The sequence below is a fragment of the Lepeophtheirus salmonis genome, chromosome 4 (assembly GCF_016086655.4).
Source record: "Lepeophtheirus salmonis chromosome 4, UVic_Lsal_1.4, whole genome shotgun sequence".
Lineage (NCBI taxonomy): Eukaryota > Metazoa > Arthropoda > Copepoda > Siphonostomatoida > Caligidae > Lepeophtheirus > Lepeophtheirus salmonis.
The window spans coordinates 13,717,892-13,742,934 of NC_052134.2; the positions used below are offsets into that span (position 1 = coordinate 13,717,892).

A 25,043-nucleotide genomic window follows, 5' to 3' on the forward strand; every position below is an offset into this window, starting at 1 on the left:
AATTCCAAGGCTTTCTTTCTTTCATTTCTTGTTTTAGTTCATCCTCATTTTATACATATTTTCGTTCAGACTGTTGTTAATTTTTTGATTGAATAACATTCCAAAGATATGCTCGCCGGGAAGTCGTTTGATACTATTACAGGCATACTTTTTTTACGCAGGTTTTTACAACTATTACATATTTCGTTGTTGATAGAAAAAATATTTTTCTTTCATAATTTTAGTTTTTATCGAAGATTTGCGCAAGGATCATTCAAGACAAATTAACCCTTCAAATCACACAAAAAGGTAGGTAACTAACATCGTTTTATACATTAGTTACCCATGATATGCTAGGGATTTACATATCGGAAGTAAAAAGGGCGTGGAATAACAAGGTAGATCAGGCCTTTCAATAATATTTCCTTTCATAGTATTAAATAAAGTTAAGTAACATACTAGGATTTAGACTTGCGTTCTTAACTTGAATACCAGTCCGAATTTTGAATGCTTGCTACTCGAATTGAACACAAAATCAATGACTCGAGACTTGATTTGGACTCAAGTCCATATTTTGAAGCCATACAACTGGGCTAAATTACACGAAATAACATTTGACATATGATTTGAACTCGAAAACTAAGACTTGTGGTTGGACTTGCACTCGAAAGTCATCTCAATTTGTCACGGGATATTATATACTCTTTAAGGATTCTTTTATTTTCTGAGAACTTGAACTGGAAATAATGGAAATATTAAAGATTTCAGATTTCAGGTTACTCTTAAAACTAGCCTCAACCATGAGTCATTCATAATTGCTCAAATTAACCCGCCCTCCACAAATAATAAATTATAAATAAAACCTTAATTAGATTTATTCTTGTTTTAATTTTGACCTTTTTTTAAATTTCTACATTTTTTGAAAGTCGATATTGAACTGTTTTTTTCATACAAAACTTCAGATTTCATAAAATTAAAAAATATTATTCGGGCAAAATTTGAAAAGAGGACATTTGAACAAAGACTCTAAGAGCAGAGGTAATAAAACAGTTTAAATAATAATGAAACATAAGAACATCTACACTAAATAAGTACACCCATTAACTCAAGGTCGATCAAAAAATAGAATAACAATGGTCAAAGAAAGGGCATTTATAGAAGACGTAGACAATAATACTGTAATTTTTGCAACAAAAATCCCAACCATAGTAATACGAGATAAAAAAGCAACTAAGCCCAATAAAAAATTTTAAGCCAATCCAAATTTAAGATATACTTGTTACTAATTTCTTCAGTGTCTCTTTATGTAACCCTAGTTACTAAAAACCTGCAACTGCCTGAATTCCAATAAAAGATTTTGTCCCTAACTATGTAGTTAAATATGTCGAATATACATACAAATTGAAAAAGAATAATCCATAATATAAATTCTTTGTAGTCATGTCAATTTTTACGGAGTTCTCGGAAGTAACAAAGGATCTATATCTTAGCTCAGCATTTGCTATTAAAGATGAAGTTCTCAAAGAGCATGACATTTATTTAGTTATTAATGCAACCAAAGAGCTTCCACTTTGGCCACCCTCTGGTCCTCCTGTTTTCGATGTCATTCGAGTTCCACTTGTGGACAGTAGTATACAAGATGCATATAAGTACTTTGAGGTGAGTAATGATTTAATTTGTTTTATATAATCTAACTGATATAAAATATAATAATTATTTACTGTTTATTATCATGATAGTAAATAATATGTTCTTAAATAAGGTCAATATATATTTTTTATGATTATCGTCAAATAAAAATTTCCTCCTATACAAAAAAAAATGAAGCTTAAATGTGAAAACTTTCTAAAAATTAATTTTAACTTAATATTACTTTTATAAGATCAAAATGTATTTTGTCAAATTTGTCAAAAAAGCCCATTACTCCCCTTCCCAAAGAAAAATCCGGGTCATGATCTCCCCTCCCCCCAAAAAAAAAAAAAACATACATACAAATGGAAACGCCCTTGATGACAGCACCATTATATAGTTTTCTTTTCCACTTTTAAACATTTTAAATTACAGAAAATCTTGATTTTGAAAAGTGAATTATTTTAGGCTTTTAGATTATTATTTGTAGTGTTTTATAAATAAATTATATTTTTTGACACGTCATGACGTATATATGTCCTTTAAATATGAAAAAAACCTTTACATATTTATTTATTTTTAGAAATAAATATTCTTTCTTTATTTTACAATAGATTTTTATGATTTTACATTTTTCTTTTTAAAACTTTTATGGATTTTGGTATTTCTTAACTGACATTTTATTCAGTCAATTATGATTATTAACCATTTGTCCTTCATCAAACCGGATACTCCATTATTTTATGAAAAAATAATCAATCTGGGGAAAGGAAATGTTAGAAACCATAGATAAAAGTAACTTAATCCTCTGTTAGTTCCCTTTTTTTTTCTAACACAAGTACGTTCCTGAGAGGATTAGCTACCTCCAACATTAAAAGGAATATTTCTGTATTACAAAACTTTATTAGTACTTGTTACAGCTGATACTACATGTCAGATTCAAATTGAGTACAATTTTACAATTATATTTAATACCTTTGAATTCATCATTTAAAGTAGAAGTTTGAGAAAACATTGAACATTGTCAACTTATTTTCTTTTAATCAGTGTTCTGAACGTTGAATTCTTATTATGTTTTGTTAAAGTGTTAACACTTCTATATAGTTATTGAATAATAATTACATAGTTTGGAAGAATTAGACAGGATTGTTCAACTACCAGCTGATTTTGGACCTACTTTCTGTTGATTTGGGTATGAAATGTTGCGTGATTCAATGAAGGAAACAACATCTCAAGTAAATAAATAATAAAAACGTCTAAAAAAAGTATTTGAAATCTCAATATTTAATAAAGAGTGACATCTATTTTTAATGTCGGCCATTTTGGGAGTATAAACAAACATGTTCAAAAAAACAAAAAAACTTTTTTTTCATTAATATTCATTCAAAAACTAACTATTGGCAGTCATAATGGATCAATAAATAAAAGGGCTTTCGTTAACAGTTTATCAAAATGTATCCCTTCTATGGGTAATTTTATACAATATCAGATCCTAATGGATATTCAAAATATGTTATTTTATCGTTATACAATCTTATCATCATATTTTAGACAATCAATTAACAATTAAAATAGAACAAAAAGATATTTTTGCCTATAATTATCCTACTTTTATTTACCGTTATTACTCAAAAGAAAAAAATATATAAATCTAGTCCTTCATAAGGATTTTTTAGTACATATTACTTCGATCGAATTGAAATATCAGTTTTTATCATCGACATTAAGTAGCATTCAATGAAGGTGTTGAGTCATTTTTTATTCTTAAAGCCATTTTCACAAAATTTCAACAAGCTTGATTGGAAATTCTGTAATTGAAAACTTTATATAAAAAGTGTTTTAATAAGTCATAAACTCATAGAGCACCATCCCAAACAATTGGGCACGGGAAGAATAAGTTAAATTAAGATTATACAGAAGGTAAAACAAAAATATTATACAAAAAAGGTATTAAAAATATATTTTGGTCAATTTGATAGATAACCACCCCCAGTAATTAACGCAGGGTAATCTTATAAAGTAATCTTACATATTACTTAGTAAAGAAAGATCATATTTTCTTGTTGAAAAAAATAATTATCATTATGGAAGTTTGTAGATAATATGTGGGCAATCATCATACCAACAGGCTAGAAGGATTTTTCTTAAAATTGAGTGTGGATTACATTTTTATTCTTCAACGAATGTTCGTCAATTTCTATTAACAATTATTATTATCAACTCGTTTTTCAGGACTAACAAATTGTATTTAAATTATCAAAAATTCATAGCTACAATAAATAAGTAGAAATTGATATATTTCATTTGAAAGAGGTTATATTGGGACCAGTAGAAATCTCATAAATCAAATAATAGTTTTTAATTTAGGTAAAATTATTCATTTTCTTAATTTATCTACAAATTTGACTTTAAGAAACTATAATTCACTCATATATTCCCATAAAATATTGGGCTATATGTATATATGAAGTAAAAAAAATATATTGGGATTTTCTTTTTTTCTTGATTTTTGTTGAAGATTGTCTATATGTTGACGAATTACGTGTAAAATAAATATTGGCAATGAATCAGGAAGGTCACAATTACATATTTGTCATTTGTAATAGTAATTTTATTTTTCAAAGGAATGCAGTACTCAAGTACTACATACTCATTGACGTCACTGATTCATTGATTTGAAAAAATGCATGACATCATCTCTTAAAAAATGTATGAAGGAACTAAGTAAACAATTTTATTATTTATATATCATAGGATGTATCCAATTTGATCAAAAAACACTCAGAGGATTCTAAAAAGACATTAATTCATTGTGCTGCTGGGGTGAGTCGTTCTGCATGCCTAGCGGTTGCCTATCTCATGCGCCATCACAACATGCCCTTAGAAGAAGCTTTGACAAAGTTAAAAATGGTACGACCAGCAGTGAAGCCAAACAATGGATTTGTACATCAGTTGACTCGATGGCAAGATGAATGTAATAAACTGAGAGCTGGAGATGAGAGGATTGAACATTAAGCCTTTTTATTATTATAGGCTATTAATATTTTATTATTTAATTTACAACATCATTCCAAAACTAGGTTCAAGGAAAATTAACTCACTTCATTGAGCATGTTCTTTGAGGAATTAATTTTATATATGTAAATAAATATATATTTTTGAATACAAAATGATTATTATTTATATAGGAATAAAAATAATAAAGTTAATTAAAGAATTAATCACGTCTCAATTTTTATTACCTGAAGGACTATCTATAAACTTTCTGGCAAAATTTACTTATACATACAGGGTACAATTTTATAATTAAGAATTTTTTAAACCGGTTTTTCTTGGGAACCCTTAGTCGTACAGTTTTGCAAAAAAGAGTTTATCAGATTCAGGAGACAATTTTGTATAAGTTCTGTTTACAAAGTGTTGAAAGTGTCTTCCGAGTACAACCTTCGTGCATCGATCATTCTCACCTTCCGTGCAGGACGTGCACCCAGAGAGATCATCGACTTTCTCAAACTGTCCTCTGCCCCCTTGTACAAATGTGCAAAGGAGTTCAAGGAGTCTGGAGGGATGGGAACACCAGCAAGAAAGAAGACAGATCGATCTGCGTCCAAAAAATTGGCTTTCAGACCATTTGGAGATGTTGTGGTCTAAGGAAATGTGGCCCCTAGCTCCCTGGACTGCAATCCTTACTATTTCGTATTGGGGGTCTTGCAGAGGGACTCCAACAAGCATGCTCACAACAATTTGGCATCTCCGAGGGCCTCCATTATTGAGGTTGTTAACAATATGAATAAAGATCACCTGATCAAGGCTTGCAGAGGTTCTGCGCCAGGTTGGAGGTCTTGGTTGAGGCTGAGGGTGGTTGGATTGAATGATTAGATTCATGTAGGGTTATTCCTATATTTGTTTATAAATGGATTTGTAAATATCTCTTCTAAATTAAGAAATGAAAGGGGTTATGTCCTGGTCTTTAAAATTCTTAATTGTAAAAACGCATCCTGTAAATACACAAAATGGTCATATAATTACTTTACTACGTCATATCCCTTGGCAAACTCAACCTAACTCAATTAGTCAATTTGGGGTGCTAAACAACCAATTTTTTTAACAATAAAAATCCTTTTTCATTCATAGTAAGGAAAATAGTGAACGATTGGATCTCAAAATGGGCCTAATTAATAAAAAACTTACAGTCTACCAAAATTTTTGCCTCTAATTCCTAGTTTTTTTCAATATACCTATTTTTATAAATTTTGTTTTGTACGAATTTAGGCATTTTTAGTATAGACTAATTTAATAAAATTAAAATATGAGTATTCATTTTTTTGCGTCATTAAGTATTCAATGCAGATATGAATTCTTTCTTTATTTTTAAAGACATTGGATGAATTTCATGAAGTTTTATAAGAAATATATCAATTTTTATAGTAAAAATATCAACTTTGTTCCCCCATAATGACATCTTCTTCAATAATGATGCAATTTATGACGTCTGTGAAAATGCTCAATAGTATTCAGAAGGTCATGAACAATTATATCATTGTTACATTTATAATGACGCAACAATCAGCATGAGGTTTGCACAATTTATAGATAAAAACCTTGGGCCAGAATACTAATTTCCTTTTTTCAGTGGCATATTCAATTTAACTACTTATATTCTATTCGATACAAAAAAAAATTTGTTCGGTCGAGTTCATATTGTTGAAAATTTTCATGTACTAACTTTAATGTTAATAATATCAAATATATTAATTAGGCTTAATTAAAGAATAATGGAAAAATATTGACGCATTTTAAAGATTCTTCAAGTTGTATTAAACTAATTCAAATGGTAAACTGAAATACTTTACAATAAAGTGCAATGTGTACCTACATAGTTTGGTATTTCAGATTTCTTGAATTTATTTTGTGAATAGCTATAGATTTTTGAATTTGTTTCCATAATTTTTTTTTTTTTTTTGGGGGGAAGAGCTATAGATTTTTGATTTTTTTTATAATAGCAAATTGGGATCGTTGCATTTTACAAATAGTAAAAAAGATGCAAGTATGCTTATTCCATCGTTATTTGTACCCAGACGTAATTGCATTCGTAGTTTGCATAAAGACACTTTCACTATTTTGAGGTCATTGACACTGTCTGTAATTATAAATCATTATCATACACATATCCATGCAATATGCCGACCAAAACTATGTCTGAGTGAAATAAATTGATCTAAATACCTACAAGGGCAAAAAGTGTTTGTAAAGTTGTTAAATGAAGAAAAAAAACACCTTGAATTAATATACAACTTGAAAAGTCGACACCATACTTTGGACAATTAATGTCGTTTCTGCATCTACACTGTAGTTATTATTTATGAATGTTAAAATAATAACTAATTTATACAGTTACAATCAAGTTCATTAGTACTGGGTGTTTAAGAAGTATTTTAACACCAAGTTAAATTCATTTCCGAAGGGGTTAAAGATTTTCTATGACATTGTTGTTTGAATAAAAAGCAAAACTGGTTTGTTTAGCTTCAATATAAGAACTTGAAATTTTTAGTAGCTCACTTTAAAAAAAAGATGGGAATCAGTCGTTTTAGAGTTTACAATGTTTGTAAACACTTAAAAAAGTGAAACATACTAAGGATCGTCCTTGCTCAAAATGGTGTGTCAAACCATCATTTATTGTATGGTTCACGGTCGAAATTGTCCAAAAGATGTCAGTGTATCCCACTACCCTGTACAATCATGTCAAAGCTGCTTGGATAGAGTCTTTGTGATATTTAGTGAATTATTTTCTGTCTCGAAAGCACAAGAACATTTGATTAAAATTGAGTTTTATGAAGCAGCATTTTATTCTTGAATATTTTTCATTGGATGTGAAGACATTCTATATTAATCAAGTTGTAAATCGGCAACATTATCGGGTTAAGGGTAGCCCTCATAAAATTTGTCAAGTAAACAGGTCGAAACATCAGTAATGAAACAAGGTGTTGTACGATAAAATGAACCGATTTGGTTTGATAAATGATGTCAATTAAGACATTAAAGGCGAGTGTATGTGATGTATAAGGTAAAAAAACACACATAAATGTCGAAATACCAAACTCAATAAGTATTTACAATAAATTAATGGGTGGTGTAGATCTTTTTGACCAAAACGTGTCGTGTTATAGCGCAAGAATTCGATCTAAAAAAATGGTAGTGGCCAACTTTTGCATGGAGTGTAAATGCTCAAACGGTTTGTGCATGGAGAATGTACCAAACAGAAAAAGATATATCGTTTTTGGAATTTCAAAGAATTATAGCATTTGGTATTCTAAAAAAGAGCACAGCAGAGAGCGCCTGCTACATTGACTGTTCGCTACAACGGAGGCCAGCATTGGACGTCTAAAGATAAGCCAAATTCGAGATGTTGTAACTGTTCCTCAAGAACAATATACATTTGTAAAATATGCACTGTATCTTTACATCCAGAATGTATGGAATCTTTCCCCACAAACTAAGTAAAGCTAGAAAAAATATAGAGAATACATAAATTAATTTTTAAATATATATATTGGTTACTTATTCAGAAAGAGAATAAATTTTATATTGTGTTGCATTTGGTTTATTATCAAAAAATACAATATATTTAAAAAATAAAAGAAACAAGATTTTATGGACGAGTGGCAAGAAACCCTGCCGTAAAAAAAAACCCGGACAATTGATATTTTTTACCAAATTATTTATTCCACCCAAACTTCAGGAGTTTTTTCAAACAAATAGTTCTTGTCCTTAATGGATTAACAGCAGCTCACTATTTGATGTTCTTGGAGAAAAAGGTGTTACTAAAAAATCACAAAGCAGCCTTCAAAATTTTGTTTGATATTTTGATTCTGCAATTATTGTTCAAGATTATAGGGCAAAAATTAAGAGCATTGGATTGAAATAACTTTGGCCTCCACAAAGGAAATATAGTGAAAAAGCTGTCAAGTACCCATGCGCCATTTGCTTTATTATATTAAACAATTGTAATGTAAAATTTGTGTAAAAATGGTCTGTTGTAACTGTGCAAAGGTGAATTAGTTATCGAATATTGTCTTTTCACTTGGATTTTTTTTCATAATTTCTTTGGTTTTGCAAGTACAAGAAATCTAGTTAGGTTTGTGTTTCTCTTTTTAATGCCAATAAATTCTATAAACTACTTGTTTTGCAAAATTAGTGCAAAACAGTTTTTTGCAAGGTTCTTTTCATATTTCGATTTGGCAACTTTTCGACAAAAATAAAAGATAGGCTTCTCATCTAGACAAATTTTTTTCATGCGTATATTGATATGTCATATTAAGTTTGTAACACATTTTTTTTAAAATTCATATTAATACATTTTATATAATATACAGGTGGTATATAATAATTTATAATTCATTATCGAATACCCTGACGCTCGCTCGCTCGCACTGAAAGTTCAAAACATTAAGAAAATCGCATTGACCATTGTCAATATGATTTCCCCCTCCCACTTTTGCCCTCGCAAGAGCGGAACCCCCTTTGCTTGTGTAATTATAATCAGTTATGAAAATCCAATGTAAAAGGGACATATTAAAAAAAAACGATATTAGATTAGGTGCAATCTATACAAAGGGAAAAAAATGAAAAATTATACAGAAAATGAAAGATGTTTCAGTTTAACATCAGCTTTTATGTGTAAAATTTATATTCAATGAATGTTTAGACAAATTCTACAAAATTGGAAATCCTTTTATTTGTATCTTTTTTCCCCATAACTTATTTAGTATTTTAAAAAAAACGAACAATAACATCATGTGACTCTCCTTTGATTAAAATAAAAAAGTTATTTGTTTTCAAAATTTAAAAATAAGTATAAATTAATCTCAAAAGTAAGTTCTGTCATTATAAGAAGCCAAAAAGTAAAAATAAATTACAAAATAATACTTTCCATATTCTATTCCATAACGACAGAATTTATTTCAAATGAAGCATGGACGACATATTTTGTCATAAAATATTCAAATATGTATACAGTACGTGTTTATTTATTTTGTTAATATAATATCTATTGAAAAAAAAAAAAAAAAAAAAACATATACACATGAGCAGACAGATTAAGATCAGGGTTTGACAAAAATGAAGTATGATCTTTGACATAAAAAAGAATGCTTCAATATAATCGTGTATATGCTGTAGCTTGAAGAAGTTACAATTTATACGTCTCATTAAGCTAAATTTAGTTACATTCTGATATTTTGATGAACAGAGGATTAAAAAAGTTTTAATAGTCAGGGCTGTTGCGATGGGAGGTTGGTGGTGTGTGATACCAAGGGAATCCGCAGGGATATATATAGTTATTTAGATCATATAATCGGAGAAGTAAAAAGTTATTAGCGTTTTTTCGCTTCATTTTGACAATAAAATTAACTTAGTCAGGAATAACCGATTTAAATGAAATATGTAAATATTTTAAAGACATTTCTGCTATTTGATGGACATTTTTGATGATTGGCCAACCAGAGTCATATATGACATGATTTGATAATCATATAGTTCCTTATCAGTAAATAATGGGATGCAATGTAACTATAAGATATGATCATTCAGTCGTTTTGTATTTGCTGGGTATCATAAGACAATCTTACATCTTTCGTTTATAAAGTCAAAGAAAAACCAACCATAATTATATTGTAGTTACTGTAGAAGTAAGAACAATTCCTTCTACTGCATGTTGGAGTCGAGTCATAAACTTTGCTTACGAGTCCACGTACAAAAATAATTTTATTGATTTTCCTAGGGGAAGTAAAAGTTCTGAGGAATTCTCACTTTATTTTGACAATAACATTAAAAAAATAAAATAAAATTCCTATTTCTATTATTTAATTATATTTTCGATGAACGGACTACCAGAGGGTGCCTCATCTTTGATGTCCATATTACCAGAACGGAATCGTTGGAAACACTATTTTTCTGATGCATAGATTAGTGCAAAACAGTTTTTTGCAAGGTTCTTTTCATATTTCGATTTGTCAACTTTTCGACAAAAATAAAAGATAGGCTTCTCATCTAGACAAATTTTTTTCATGCGTATATTGATATGTCATACGAAGTTTATAACACATTTTTTTTAAACTCATATTAATACATTTTATATAATATACAGGTGCTATATAATAATTTATAATTCATTATGGAATACCCTGACGCTCGCTCGCTTGCATTGAAAGATCAAAACATTAAGAAAATTGCATATTACCAAAAATAATCATTAAATAGTAATGAGAAAATAAATAATAATTAACAGTCTACGTTGTACTGGCCTACCCTGTAGTAATACTATAGGCAGAAATTACTCTGATGTCAATCTTCAATTATATTCCAAGTTGTAAAAGGACTTACATGTATAACTCCGTAACAAATCATTGTTTTTGTTTATTTGAACATACTTAAACAATTTTGAGAATAATTGCATAAGTAGAGCTATTTAAATCGATTAAATTTATACATTTTGTTAAATATTTTCTAAACAACAATAATGTAATCCAATAGACATAATGCATTGCATATTATGTGTCCATTCAAAAATACTTTATAATTACTATTTGAATTACCTAAATAAATATCTTTTAACCTAAATTTCTCAAGGTATTTACTACATAAGGATCATAAAAGAAAACGGAACATTTACAACTTAACGAAACCTCTTGACATGAAAGTATTTTTCCTTCCAAATTAGAAAATATTTAACAGTATCAATTATTTATGGTAAAATATAATTAAATGATCTACATTTGCGTAAACAATTGTAATTAACATATCATTAATCAAATAATATTAACATATTTGAAAATATATAACACTAATAATAATCAGAAAATTCTATATTTGACATAATTGTTACATACTTTTACATTAACAAGATACATCAATTCATTAATATTGTTAAAAAAACGATAATAAAGATTGCTCAATGAGTTATTTTTAGAAAGTTACTTTAAGTTCATAAGAGTATTATATCGATTCCCAACACGATCTTATTGTTTGTCAGTATAAAAACAATCGTGAAAAAAAAACAAGAAAAGAAAAAAAAATCCAAATAAATATTTTTTTTTACTTCATAGATATTCATTATTCCAAGCACAAAAACTTTTTCTCAATTATAGTTTTTGCATTCAAATTTGTAGGATCTGAAAATTATATCTATAGTTTAAAACCTATATTTGATCTAAGATACTTATATTGCATCCAATATAACCCCTTTCTGATACAATCTAATAATTTCTGATTCTTTTATTGTGTCGATCAATTTGGGCTATTTTAAGTATAATTTGCAACGTAACCCAAAGTGTCAATGAAAATAATTAATTGAAAGAAATTCAGAGTAATTTGTCAAAAAAAAATTATAATTCACAATAAAAGATGAGAAAATTGATTTTGACCTGCTCATATATTGACGGGCCACATCGTTTATAAAAAAAATATCCATGCACACTTTTGAATCTTTTAAAACATATATGATAATAACCTTTAACTATTTAATTTATTTGTATAAATCTTATACTATGTTTATGTCAGTATCATACTTCTTTTGAACAACTACAAAGATTATCATTCTATAAAGAAATTATATATTCAAAGATGGTGTTGAATCACAACTAGGAATGTACTCCAAACCATAAGTACAAGTCCTACAAAATAGTATCGTACTAGGAAATATATTCATTAAAAAGGTTAGTTACAATAGAGCATGAGCGAGAAATCATAAAAAAACATAATTCACCGCAAAATGGCGTAGCCCTAATAAGCTTCGATCATGACCATTCTCAAAGAAAAGTTCGATTTTACAAAAAAAAATCGGATTTCACCGATTCTATAGATGAATTTTTGATAACGTAATGTGTGTTTTAAAATTTTGAACATCGGACAATAACATCATAGTCAGCTGAATGTGTTGCATAAGTTATTTTTGAACGGAAAAATTGGTCCATAGATTGAGACCGAAATAAAAATTATTTATATATTGAGACTGAAATAATTTGTCTAGGATTTGACAGCGATTAAATTTATGTCTACGGTCTGAGATCCCGGTTAGACCAAAATATCAATCCAAATCGGTCTAGAAGTATTAATTCAGCCCGATTGGACTAATATCTTGCCACCCCAACATCACATCAATAAGAGTCATGTAAAATTTAATCTGGCTCATAATCATATGCCTAGGATATTCATATTTCGAATTTTTGCCTCGTTTATATCAAAACCAACTAAAAAAATACCCGGCAAACTACTTCCAGTCTCCCCTACATACTACACATGAAATATTTCCTAAATTTGAAAAAAATAATATTTGAACGATGTATTTGTTAAATTTACATTGTGAAAAAAAAATTTAGTTTTTGTGATTCTGATGTTAGACATACTTTCCTAAGATTGCTTCATTTGAATGACTGTTACTAGGTATATACGTAATTTGAAGGGAAATAACTAAAGGTTAAATAGTAAGGTAAGTAGAGGGTAATTTTTTTGAAATTTGTAAAGAAAAAAAAGTTAAGAATATACATAGACGTTGGAGCAAAAAAAATGAACGACAAAAGATTTTAACCCTATTGTCGTTTTAATGGTCAAATTGACCCGTTTCAACTTGAAACTACAAAAATACTTCTTTTAAATATTTTTCAGACTTAAAATTTCATTATTTTACAAAAATGAACTTTGTGATTAGGGATAATAGAAAAAATTACTATTTAATATGTTTAAATTTTTGCTAAAAATTACTTTAGTACAAACATTTTCTTACGGAATATTTTGACACACTTATTATAAATGATGTTGTTTGTTTTATGTTACAAAAATTCAAGATACACAGATAAACCTTTCGAAATAATTATGGAGTCATTTTATGTAGGCATAGATCTGGAATAAGAGCATTGTAATTGAAGAAACATACGAAGATATATAAAACGCAATATTTATTTACATGAACGTTACCCAAAACTATTCATCTAAACAAAAAACATAAAAATGCAGTTGTCTGATGCCACATTATTTCAAAATAAGTAAAATTTTTAACAAAAAAAAGAAAGCATGTTTTGGGGGTTGAGAAAATACATTAAGAAGAAGTTATTTAGGTAAAAAATTGAATTCAAAAGTAATTTGCTGAAATATCCTTGATAAGGAATAATGCAAGATCCAGAATTCAACGAAAATCTAACCTAAGAAAATTTTATCAAAAAAATATTTTTTTATGCATTTATTCATTTTCAATTGAAGATTACCTTTTTTCCATGAAAGTAACATTTTTATAATAAAAAATTATTACATAAAATAGTTCTCATTGACAAAAAATAAAAACGAAATGAAGTACTACTCAGAACTAAAAACCATTTCTCCTGCTCCCACAATGTAAGTCATAGACCATTCGGACATCCTTTCAAGGTTTGATTTACTCACTACTCCAAAGAAAGAATGTGACAAATTTATGAGGTTTTGCATATGTGGCTCGAATTTGAAAACCTTGTACTCCTAGCTGACCTTTAAGCTACATTGAACTGTTGATATTGATAGCCGTGGATGGAACTTCTGATGAGGCGATATAGAGCCAACTTAGAGACACAGAGAGTATTTTAGTCTTTTTTATACTATTCATCGAATAAGTTATAAGAATATATATTTTTCATGTGACTTGAATTTATATCGGACTTTTTTATAATAATTTTATAATTAAAACTAATGCGTAATTAAATGAAAAATTAGCTATTAGTTTGTTAATTAATATTGCATTACATAATTTATCTCAAAATTAAAAAACAAAACAAATTGTTTTGTGGGATATTTTTGAAAGCCGTGTTATTTTGACGCTTAAGACAACTAGTCTGCTTAACCAGAAAGGACTACGCTAGATTAGGTTTAAACTTAAGTTTCCGTCTCAGGGTTGTTATTTTACACCCAGGAAGTAACTAGGGATTACTAGATATAACATCAGAGAAATCATTTTTAACCGAATAAGTACATTATCTTTTCAAATCTATAAATAAACAAAAACAATATCAATTTATTGATGTATCTTGTGTACACGTTTTAACACGAAAATGCAGATTTTACAAATTATGAATCATAACACCTTGTTTAATTACATCATCAATCGTTATAATTAAATGAGAAGAAGAAACACTCAATTGGCAATCAAATGCAACATTACTAAAAGGTTAACTATTTGCAAATATGAAATGAATGTTTGGATATTTAATTAATTAAGTAAGCATAACATACACATTTACAGGGATGATGTCAATTTTGGGAAACACTATTTACAGATTTTTTAAATTTATTTTTTCCTTATAAGTAAATAATTGCTATATACCTTGATTACTATCAAATATATTCGTAGAACTACAACATAAAATCAACTTGTAGAATATTTTTTAAAAACGGGATTTTTTTACAGTTAACATAAAATTATAAGTTTAACAAGGTATATTTTTAATTTTTGTCAAAATGCAAATTTAAAAAATGCAAAGTGTTCTTAAACAATATACCATCGATGGTAAAATGAAGTTACTAATATAGCTCTAAAAAGTATATTAATAATTTACATTTCAAATATTTACATCAAAAAAGATTGAACGAATTTACTTTTATTTAAAAAAGGGCATTAAATTATTTATCATTTTTTGGGAGGAAATGGCTTTATTGAGTTTCGTTAATTGAGTATGGAGATAAATATTTAAAAAACCAATGATCTTCACAAATTACGACTTTAATTAAAATACAAATGCATAAACAACTTATTAATTTTTCCCATCATGGGTTCCTTATTTCGAAATAAAAATTTTCGAAAAATGTTGTCATATTTAACAATGACAATGTTTGATTCTTTTCCGTAGTGCATGCATTAATTAATTATTTACATTGCAATCTTCACATTAAGATCTGCGGTAACACTTTTAGATAGATAAATAATATTCAATGGGGGCATAGATATATTTATTCTACGATACCTTTGGCGTCTTATGGATTTAAAAAATATATATCTTGCACTTGTCGGAAGTTATGTAGAAGCAACTGAATAATATATTTATTTAATCAGGTAATATACAGTGATACCTTGAGATACGATTTTTTTTATTTAAGAAAAGTACATAAACCATTTGCACTATCCTGAAACAACAGAATGTGATAATGAGTTTGACATCGCGAAACAAATTCGTATAAACAACAAAATTACAAAAATATATAAATAATTGACTTTTTGTATGATTTTACCATATAACACATGGAACGTGTATGCAAAGGCTCAAGTTCACCTGCTACCAATGGGGTAAAATAACTGAGAAATTACTACAATGACATAACATAAATTTAAAAAGTAATATTTGGTAGACCATTTGCCAAAATTTTTTGTGATAAAAAGTATCAATTAGATTTTAATAGTCAAACATATGCTTATATAAAAAAAACCAAGCTTGTGAAATTCATGAATCGCAGTTTATACAAAATTATTAAATTCCAATATTAAGACTGCCACATACCTCTTTTTAGGCAAAGATATATATTTGACTATTTGAATCCAATAAGTGGTTGTTTTCTTATAAAAATATGACAAATTACTTCATGAACTAATGTTATGTCATAGTAGTAATATCTATATCATTTATAGAGGGCGCGCTTGAGCCTTTACTTACAGGTTTTTAGTTTTATATGATTTAACTTAAAGCAATAAACCAAATAGCGCATCAAAGACTAACGTTATTATTAGCGAAAAAAAATATTTTTGTCAAAATTTACATTTTTTGTCCGCTAGAGGTGTTATTATTTCAAGCATTTTGGAGAATCCTTTCCTGTTTTCTCGTGAATGAGACAAAGTACCGTATTATTTTTACTTTTATTAACTTCATTATTCATATAATTTTTGCTTGAACAATTATGGAAAAGGAATTTATTATTCAAAATGATTTTCACACACATCAGGTTTCCAATTAGGAAGATATTTATAACTTGATATCCATTTTTTTGTTCCTGCGATTTCTTTTGGATTTTTGGGAATGGGACATTTAAAAAAGAGAACATTTTCTTGAAACTTTTGAAAATTTGACTCAATTCTATATTTGCATCCTCGGACAATACAATGACTTATTATTTTGGAGTAATTTGATTCAAATTTGTTTTATAATAATATGTAAATATAAAATATTTAACATTAGAATAAATTAATTAAGTACGTATTATTACTTATTCAAACTTATTAATACTACGTAGTACGTACAATAAATATATGAGTGACGTCATATAAAAGATACATCTTGCTAAAATATTATGACAAATATTGACCATACCATTTCCTCAGGCTAACGGTGCTCGATGCACTACTTGGTTTAATGCTTTAATTTAACTCTCTGTTACTGAACTATTTTTTATATGTAAACTCTGACATCTATAGAAATGTTTTTTTATTTCTTTGAATCTACATTTTACCGCCAATACTGTTGAGTATGTTCCTGAAATATTTAATTTGACTATATGCAATGTTTATTTATTTTGTTAATTCCTTGCTTAGAGTATATTTCTATATTTTGCAATTTTTAATAAAAGTTTAATTGTATTAATTGTTCTGTTTAAAAGTCGTTGTTTTGTTTATCCATTTGTTTTTTTGGATTCTTCACATTTTTCAGTGTGAGGAAATGTAATATTGTAGTTATTTGTTTATATAATACAAGTAATTTCATCAAAACTGATGTCTACTTATTTAAAAAAAAATAATGTTGTTTAATAATAAATATAATATATTATATATTGTTTAAATCTATACTCATGGTGTTAAGATCATATTGTAAAATGGATGTCTTTTTTATCCACAACTTACATTCACACTCATATTTTTAGCATTTTAATTATATTTATGCGTGCAAAATGGTTTGAATAGTTAAAAAAAATCATATAAAATTTAGTTTACATAATTGTTTAATTGTTTTTTTTTTTCAAAGTAATAAAATAACTTTTTATTTTTTGGAGTGTCTTTATTACACAGTTCACTAACCTCGAATCAAATGGATGTTTATTAACGGAGGGTTAAGGAAACCGACTATTATAAGCTCAAAATGTATATTATATATCATTTATTTTTTATAATATTATTTATTAATCAAGGATTTCAATTCCATGGTATAAAATAACCAAGGCTATAAATATTTACATATATATCTAAGATAATATCTATATATTAAATCTACTCATAGTAATCAACAGTTGATGAACAGAAAAATACAGAAATGTAAGTTCAGCTATTAGTACTGAATGGTGCCCTGTTACCATTCTTAGATAAAGGCGTATTCCAGACGACTATAAATTGAAAATTATTTTTTTCTTCAGTGTTTAAAATATGTTCTTGCATCCTAAAATTAGGGTTAAATTTGAATTTGATTTTAATAGCCCTCTCTACTCTGAAGTGTCGTATGATGTATACCCACAAAGACTACTACTTACATACTCTTTGTATTGCATGAGAGGTACCTTACTCAAAAAGTTGTAAGAGTTCATGGCTCTATAACCATTATTAATCTCAATGTCTGTCCCATTTTTGGCTTAATATTTTTCTTCCTGGATAGCGTCACTAGAATTTATTTGTACGCTCGGGCACATTATATGATGGTGTTATTATAGGTATACAATCTTCCAATACACTCAATACGATGCCTAAATCCCCTGCAGACCTGGACTATTTTGTTAGACTTGAGCTTGGTCCATTCCTTCAGATACGCTTAGATAGAGGAGTCTAAGGGGCTCACGTCTATAGAGGAGGGCAGACACATATTGAAGCCCCAAAAGTCCAGAAAGTTGTCTCTTAGGCAGGACTAGGTCTTAGGGCCACAAAGACTCAAAGCTCCGTCTTGAGTCAAAATAAAGTTGTCCCTGAACTTTTCCCAGACCCAAGGTAGTATTTTCTTATACAAAGTGCAATGTAAGCATCTAAATTAAGCCACATCCTGTGATGTAGGGCTGTTCTGCTCATTCACAGTGGTATCAATGGTGAAAATGCTTTCATCAGAAAAAGCAAAACTTTGCTGTATTTTAGTTGGCTCTAAAAAAATTAATGATTTTTTTGCGCTTTTCCAACCGTCTCACCTTGAACTGTTCAGAGATAAGATGTCTTGTTACCTTGCTCCCTGATTTTTTAACAATGTCTGTCGGGATTCAAAAAGTTGAAAATGTGTACGACTAGATAAGATCAACCCTGTATTTTATATCAGTGATAGGTATTATACCAGTTTAAAATAATTTTGCTATTTTTCTAATTTTGTCACTTTCTCTGTTGTTATTTTTTGCAATTTTTACATGACATTTTTTTCCTTGCCATTTTTTGCTCTCCCATTTTTCAGCACCATATATTCAAACTTCACCTTTTTGTTTTATCAGTAAAGGTAGCGAGTTGATAATAGAGCTCTGCATGTTTAAGACTGGAACAGATTAAAGACATTTTCAAAATTATTTACTGGATTCTTTATTTCAAGAAAATTCCAAAAACCAAGCCCCTCCCCTAAAAAAAATCACCCCTGTATATCCATATGAAAGATAAAAAAAATGTCATTAGGGTATGAAATAAAGTTTCATATTTTCATGAAACAATCCATTTTATATGATATAAAGCCAAATTATATATTTATCTGATAATTATAAAAAAATAAAGTGCATATGCATTGTAAAAAAATATTGCAGGTAAGGAAAGAAACCTTTGTTTTAACTTTAAAGGCATATGTCATAATTTTTTTCTTTCTGTATATTTATTATTTATTTTTTCGGCGACTATTTCAGAAATTTAATTAATATGCCTTGATAACTTTCATAAAGGATGACTTAACCTTACAAACGACCAATTCGTATTTACTTAATAAATCATGTTATTAGGGAATGAAATTTTTTAATTTTTCAAGTAAACTACATACAAATGTTGTTCATTTTTGTGTAATAGTATCATAAATATCTTGAAAAAGTGATTGAACCTCATTCTGTTGGCTAAAAAGACAAAACATCAAATAAAAAAGGAATGGAAATAATTTATGACATGGATAAATTTATTTAAAAAAATATATACTTGGGGTATCCATTGGATAGAGTGTTTTTTTATTTGGCGTCAACGTTGTTGATGTCTACCATTTTCGGGGCTTAAGCAACCAAGTTTTATTACAATAAAAACTAGATTTTCAATAATATTAAGGGAAATAGTAAATCTCAAAAGTGGACAAATAAATAAAATGTACTGTCTTTTGATGTTTATATATTTAATGCCTAGGTTTATTATATATCAGACCCTCATATGTTTTATAAATATAATAGCACGAACAGGTTATCTTAAAAACAGGCAATGAAATATTTTAAAAAATATATTAATATATAGCATATTTATGTTAAAATTCTAAAATAAAACAATTTAAAAAAGAACTATAATTATATAATAGGTATATTTCTAATATAAAACCTCTTTGTATATACATTTTTTGATGGATCTGTAGATTTCATGTAAATATAATCAAACCTGCACCACCTTTTGACACTCTTGAAAATATAACATATAATTGACTATGTGAAAATTCTGATTTTGGTAAATATGTATATAGTAATGTTTGCAACTGTTTGACCCTGTGATTTATTTATTGTCATTGCCACTGATAACGTGCTATGTTCCTTTTTTAACCATAATGAAGATTGAAGATACATACTAAGATTAACTCGCTTATTTTCTTCCTAATTCCTTTTTTTAATTTGTACTTAATATACATACGTTCTCCCATAATTCGTTGTTGGATTTTTAATTGTTTCGGTACATTTTCGATTCGATAACCCATTCCTGAAAAATATACATTGAGATACGGGGAATTGATCTTGTTTTATGAAAAAATAACCATCTTATTATCAAAAATCAAGGTTCCCCTTCAGAGCCCAGAAATCTGGTCTGACCACAATTAAACATAGCTTTACGAACGTAACATAGAATTATATACAATTTTTATTTTAAGTCTAAAGTCTTTATCTGTCTCCGTTTTTAAAATAGATGTGTTTTATCATTGTTTTTCTAAGAGGGACCTACATCACAAACACACATAAATTATTTTAATAGTATGTAGGATAATTGCATCGTTATACAATCATATTTTCGTATTGTATATAAAAATTAACTATTACCAGTAACTATTTGCATATTTTTCACATATTATTCTCTTATTTTTCTCGTTCCTAATTTAAAATGTAACAACCATCTATTTAAGCACAACTTAAATAATTTAAAATGTAATAACCATTTATTTAGGCACAACTTAAACAACTTATACAAAACAATTATAATAAATTAGCACTTATAAAGTAAGAGTAGAGCCATTTCAATTAAGTTAAAGTGGAAAAGCGATAATAGTTTAATACATTATTACATTTGAGACTATTATTTAAAATATTAAAAAAAAAATAAGAAGAAGAAAAAATTATCACCTATTACAGGGAAAGATTAAGATATTTTTCAGATATTATACTATTTTTCTCGTACCAAGTCGATACCAAATAAATATTTGTACAAATTTACACCGTTCATTAGGATAATATATTACTTTGATTTAATTCAAATTTCATTATCTATCATTGGCATTAAGTAATATTTAATACAAGTCTGACGTTTTTTTGTTATTCATAAAGCAATTGAAGTAACTTTCATCAAGATTTATTAGGAATGTGCCAATTTTAAGTTGTAAACCTATCAATTTTAGATGTACAAGATTACATCTCCTTCAATTGTGACGTCTGGAAAAAAGTTGTAATGTAACGTATTTTGCGATATTATGTACATTGCATCGGTGCTAGAATGTATTTGCAAGTGAAACCATATTATTTAAACAAAATGTTATCAAGGGGACGGCTGCAGGATTTTGGGGTCATTTTTGACCCCAAAATTATATTCTTTCTCATTAAAATATCCTGTACTATGTCATAAATGACTTGAAATCCCTTAAAATTTAACAAGGGTATTTTTTATTGGCAGAAAACTAAGGCACCGGAACCATCGGGGCCAAGGGACTATTGATGTCCTTTATTTCGACAAATAATAAGCAAAATAGTTGTATGATAAGCTTGGATAGCTATGATGGCACCATTATGTAATGTGTGCCAACTTGTAATTACATTCTGGTGCCACTGTCCCCAGGATTTTTTTTTTTTTAGGGTAGAAAATATTATCCCAAAAATGGAACAGTCATTGTACATAAATAATTTTTATAGAGCTGTGGCTTTTTATAACTTTTTGAGTTAGGGACCTCTCATGCAACACACAAAAAAGTCCCCTCATAAGTCCACCAAAATTGAAAGACTCAAATGGGTAATGTTGTAATTGTCTTATACAGACTCTTGTACAACTAATAAGGATTCCAGTATGAAAGTCAGTTTTGTCGATACATATTTCATATGGTAAGCATGTATGCATGTAGATGTTCTAGAACTATTTAAAGAGGCTCCAAAGCTGCCCTGGTGACTGCAGTAAAAAAAATTGTGCTTATTTTTTGCAGTATTTCCAAGAGGCAAAAACATTCATTATTAGCTCAATGTATGGAGTACATATATTTTTTTTATTCATACCGTACATGTTAATATAAAAACATAAAAATTCTATAATATGGCTTGCTAGAAGGCATTGTGTTATATTAATATAAATAAGCATCTTAGATTAAAATTAAACTCAGTCCAGATCTACAACCAAAAATATACAAGCATTTCATAATTTGGCTGTCAAACACAGTTCGTCTTAAAGACAATACTTATGTTGCCTATAAAATGTAGACAAAACGACAAAAGGTACAACTAGCTGAATTCACGGGCTTCTCTCGTAGAGAAGTAGATAAATAATGTGATTTTTTAAAACATTATATCATATAAATAGTCTCAAAAACCTTAAAAATCTGTTATATGTCCATATATTTATTTTTTGAACCAATTTCTTGAATAATCTTGGTATTTGTATTACAACTGTGTTAAAACAATAGTCCTGTACTTATTAATATATTGCAAATCACAATTAAGGACTAAAAAAGTTATACAGTATGATGAAACCTTCTGTTGGTCATGCTCAAGGTAGGTTAATTGACTTTTATTTATATCCAAAGCAAAAAAAAAAAAAACATTTGCAAAAATAGTTCAAATTTTGGATTATACTCTTATTGACACCCTGGTGCTTTGAGCAGATAAATTTAATTGGCTATACTGTTTGAGATTATGGACTAAATAATATTATTTTATGATATGCTCTATTTTGTTATGAATAATTGCACAAAATAATCGTAAATAATTTATATGTATCTAACCACGCATTATTTTTCTTGGTAGACATTTTACTCCATAAACTTGATAAGTAAGTATTAAAACATCCCTAATATGAGATTTACTTCAAAGGAAAAAAGTCATTTATAAATGTGTATGTTATATCAAACTTCTTAAAAATCATTAAATTAACTTAAGGAAGAATGAATAATATTTAAAACAGTAAGTATGGTCTACAAAGCTTTAATGACTACCCTGGGGGAACCACACAAAAGTATATCAAAATTGAATGTATGTTAAGGATATGATGATCATATTGTTTATATATGGTTTTTGTTGTACTTTTTGAAGGGTGGATATATTTGCCTTTATTTAAAGTGAGAAGAGTAAGAAGTATGTAAAATAGAGTGTCTCTTTTTGGGGTTACTATTTTGTTCCTTTGTCCGAGTGCAAACTCGGAAAATCAACATAGAATGAAATAATACTTTTCTCCGCTGTACATAAAGTACAATTTATGACTCATTGACCATACTTTGGAACGGTACATGAGGCTTAAAAATCGCCATTTTCGATCCAAAAAACCTATGAATAAATTCCCTGTACTACGACAAAAGGAAGTCACAAACTTTGCAAAAGTCAGTTTTTGACAGTTCTTAGCAGAAAAACAGAACAGTCTACCTACAAAGTAAAAAATGTTTTAATTTGATGGCTAGATTGTTTATGTTCACAATAGCTTTAAGTAATAATAAAAATATCATTGAAACAATAGTTATAATGATCGACCCCTAACCAAATTCTTTGTTTAAATATTAATAATTACCATTGATAAAAATGCATGTTCAAAATGACTTCCAGGGAATTTTTAGAAAATTATAATTCGAAATTTATGCCGATGTTATACAAGTAAATATTAAGCAATACTTTAGGCATCAATAAATGAAGAATTTAATTTGTTTTTATACCAGATACAATAAGATATGAAATTGTATTATTTTGTATATTGCCGAGGAATAAAGTGTTTTTATAAAAACGTCTCTTTTCGTCGGTATTGGTATAAAACCGCCCGGCTGATAAAACTAATCTAGGACAAAAACCACTCCGAGATAAAAATTGAATAAATCTATATACTCTAGTTAAATTGTTGGAACTTAAGCTTGAAAACTAAGTAATCAAACGCACTTGTTAGCTTGGTATGATACATGGTCGGGGTGATATTTTGTTTTCCGACGCAAGATGTCTCTTTTTATGATACCAACGTTGACGTAACTTTATCGTTTTCCTATATGAGGTTCTTACCTCTGCAGAATTTACCTAGTTAAATATGTTAAAATATAAACTCATGGAGATTTCATAGTTAGATATAGAGTAATATTCCAATTTCCAGTCGGACAAAAAAGTGTAGTTACTTAAAGTTTCACCTATTTTGTTTATATTTCACAAGATTTTAAAAATGATTGAGTCATTATACCAAAAGAATGACAAAATGGCACAAAACATAGTCCTGCAGAAGGTACCAAATTGTTTAAGTCAAAATTTTACTCTATCCAGGGTAGCAAGAAATCCTTCAGGATCTTTAGGTACTCAGCTATCTTGATCATAAGTTCAGCTTCAATGAAATGTGGTATATGATGGAACCATCGCTGGCTACAGCTCCGAACACCATGCCTTTGGCTGGATTTTTTGCGTTATACTTCTGTCGAATCCCAGCATTTCCAAATAATTTCTGCATCCAACACAAACTTTTTCTCATTGACGTGCTCAATGACTTTTGAAGCATCCTATGGAATCCAAGTAGTTCAAAAGCTTTCGAGAGTGATCAGCTCTTTTGGTCATGGTCTTTTCTGCAATAAAAGTGTTACATGAAAGTAGAATTCAGCCAGCAAAAGCAAAGCAACTTTTGCCGCGATGTTCAAAATACAGCAATTTGAAAAATTCCCAATTTATGTAATAAACCCTTTAACTTTATATAAATATGCTATATTAAAAAAGAATTTCTTAGAAATTGGTTGAGGTCAGTCTCAATTCCCTGACGAAAACAAAAAGGTATGAAATTCTAAAGATAACCAGTCCCGTAATAAAACGTATGTTTAAAGATGCCTCTATTTGGTTTTGGGACGTAGATAAAGGGTAAAAGTAAAAGGGGTAGCCTTTGTTTAGTATCCAGACAGGGG

The 25,043-nt window shown here is 28.4% G+C and overlaps 1 protein-coding gene across 1 annotated transcript; it reads left to right on the plus strand.

Moving 5' to 3' along the window:
• The first annotated feature begins 205 nt into the window (after positions 1–205).
• Positions 206–4,829, plus strand: LOC121115597 (dual specificity protein phosphatase 21). Its single transcript, XM_040709676.2, has 3 exons — positions 206–288; positions 1,418–1,638; positions 4,363–4,829. The coding sequence occupies exons 2-3, from the start codon at positions 1,420–1,422 to the stop codon at positions 4,621–4,623; spliced, it is 480 nt and encodes a 159-aa protein (XP_040565610.1). The 5' UTR covers positions 206–288; positions 1,418–1,419; the 3' UTR covers positions 4,624–4,829.
• The last annotated feature ends 20,214 nt before the right edge of the window (positions 4,830–25,043 follow it).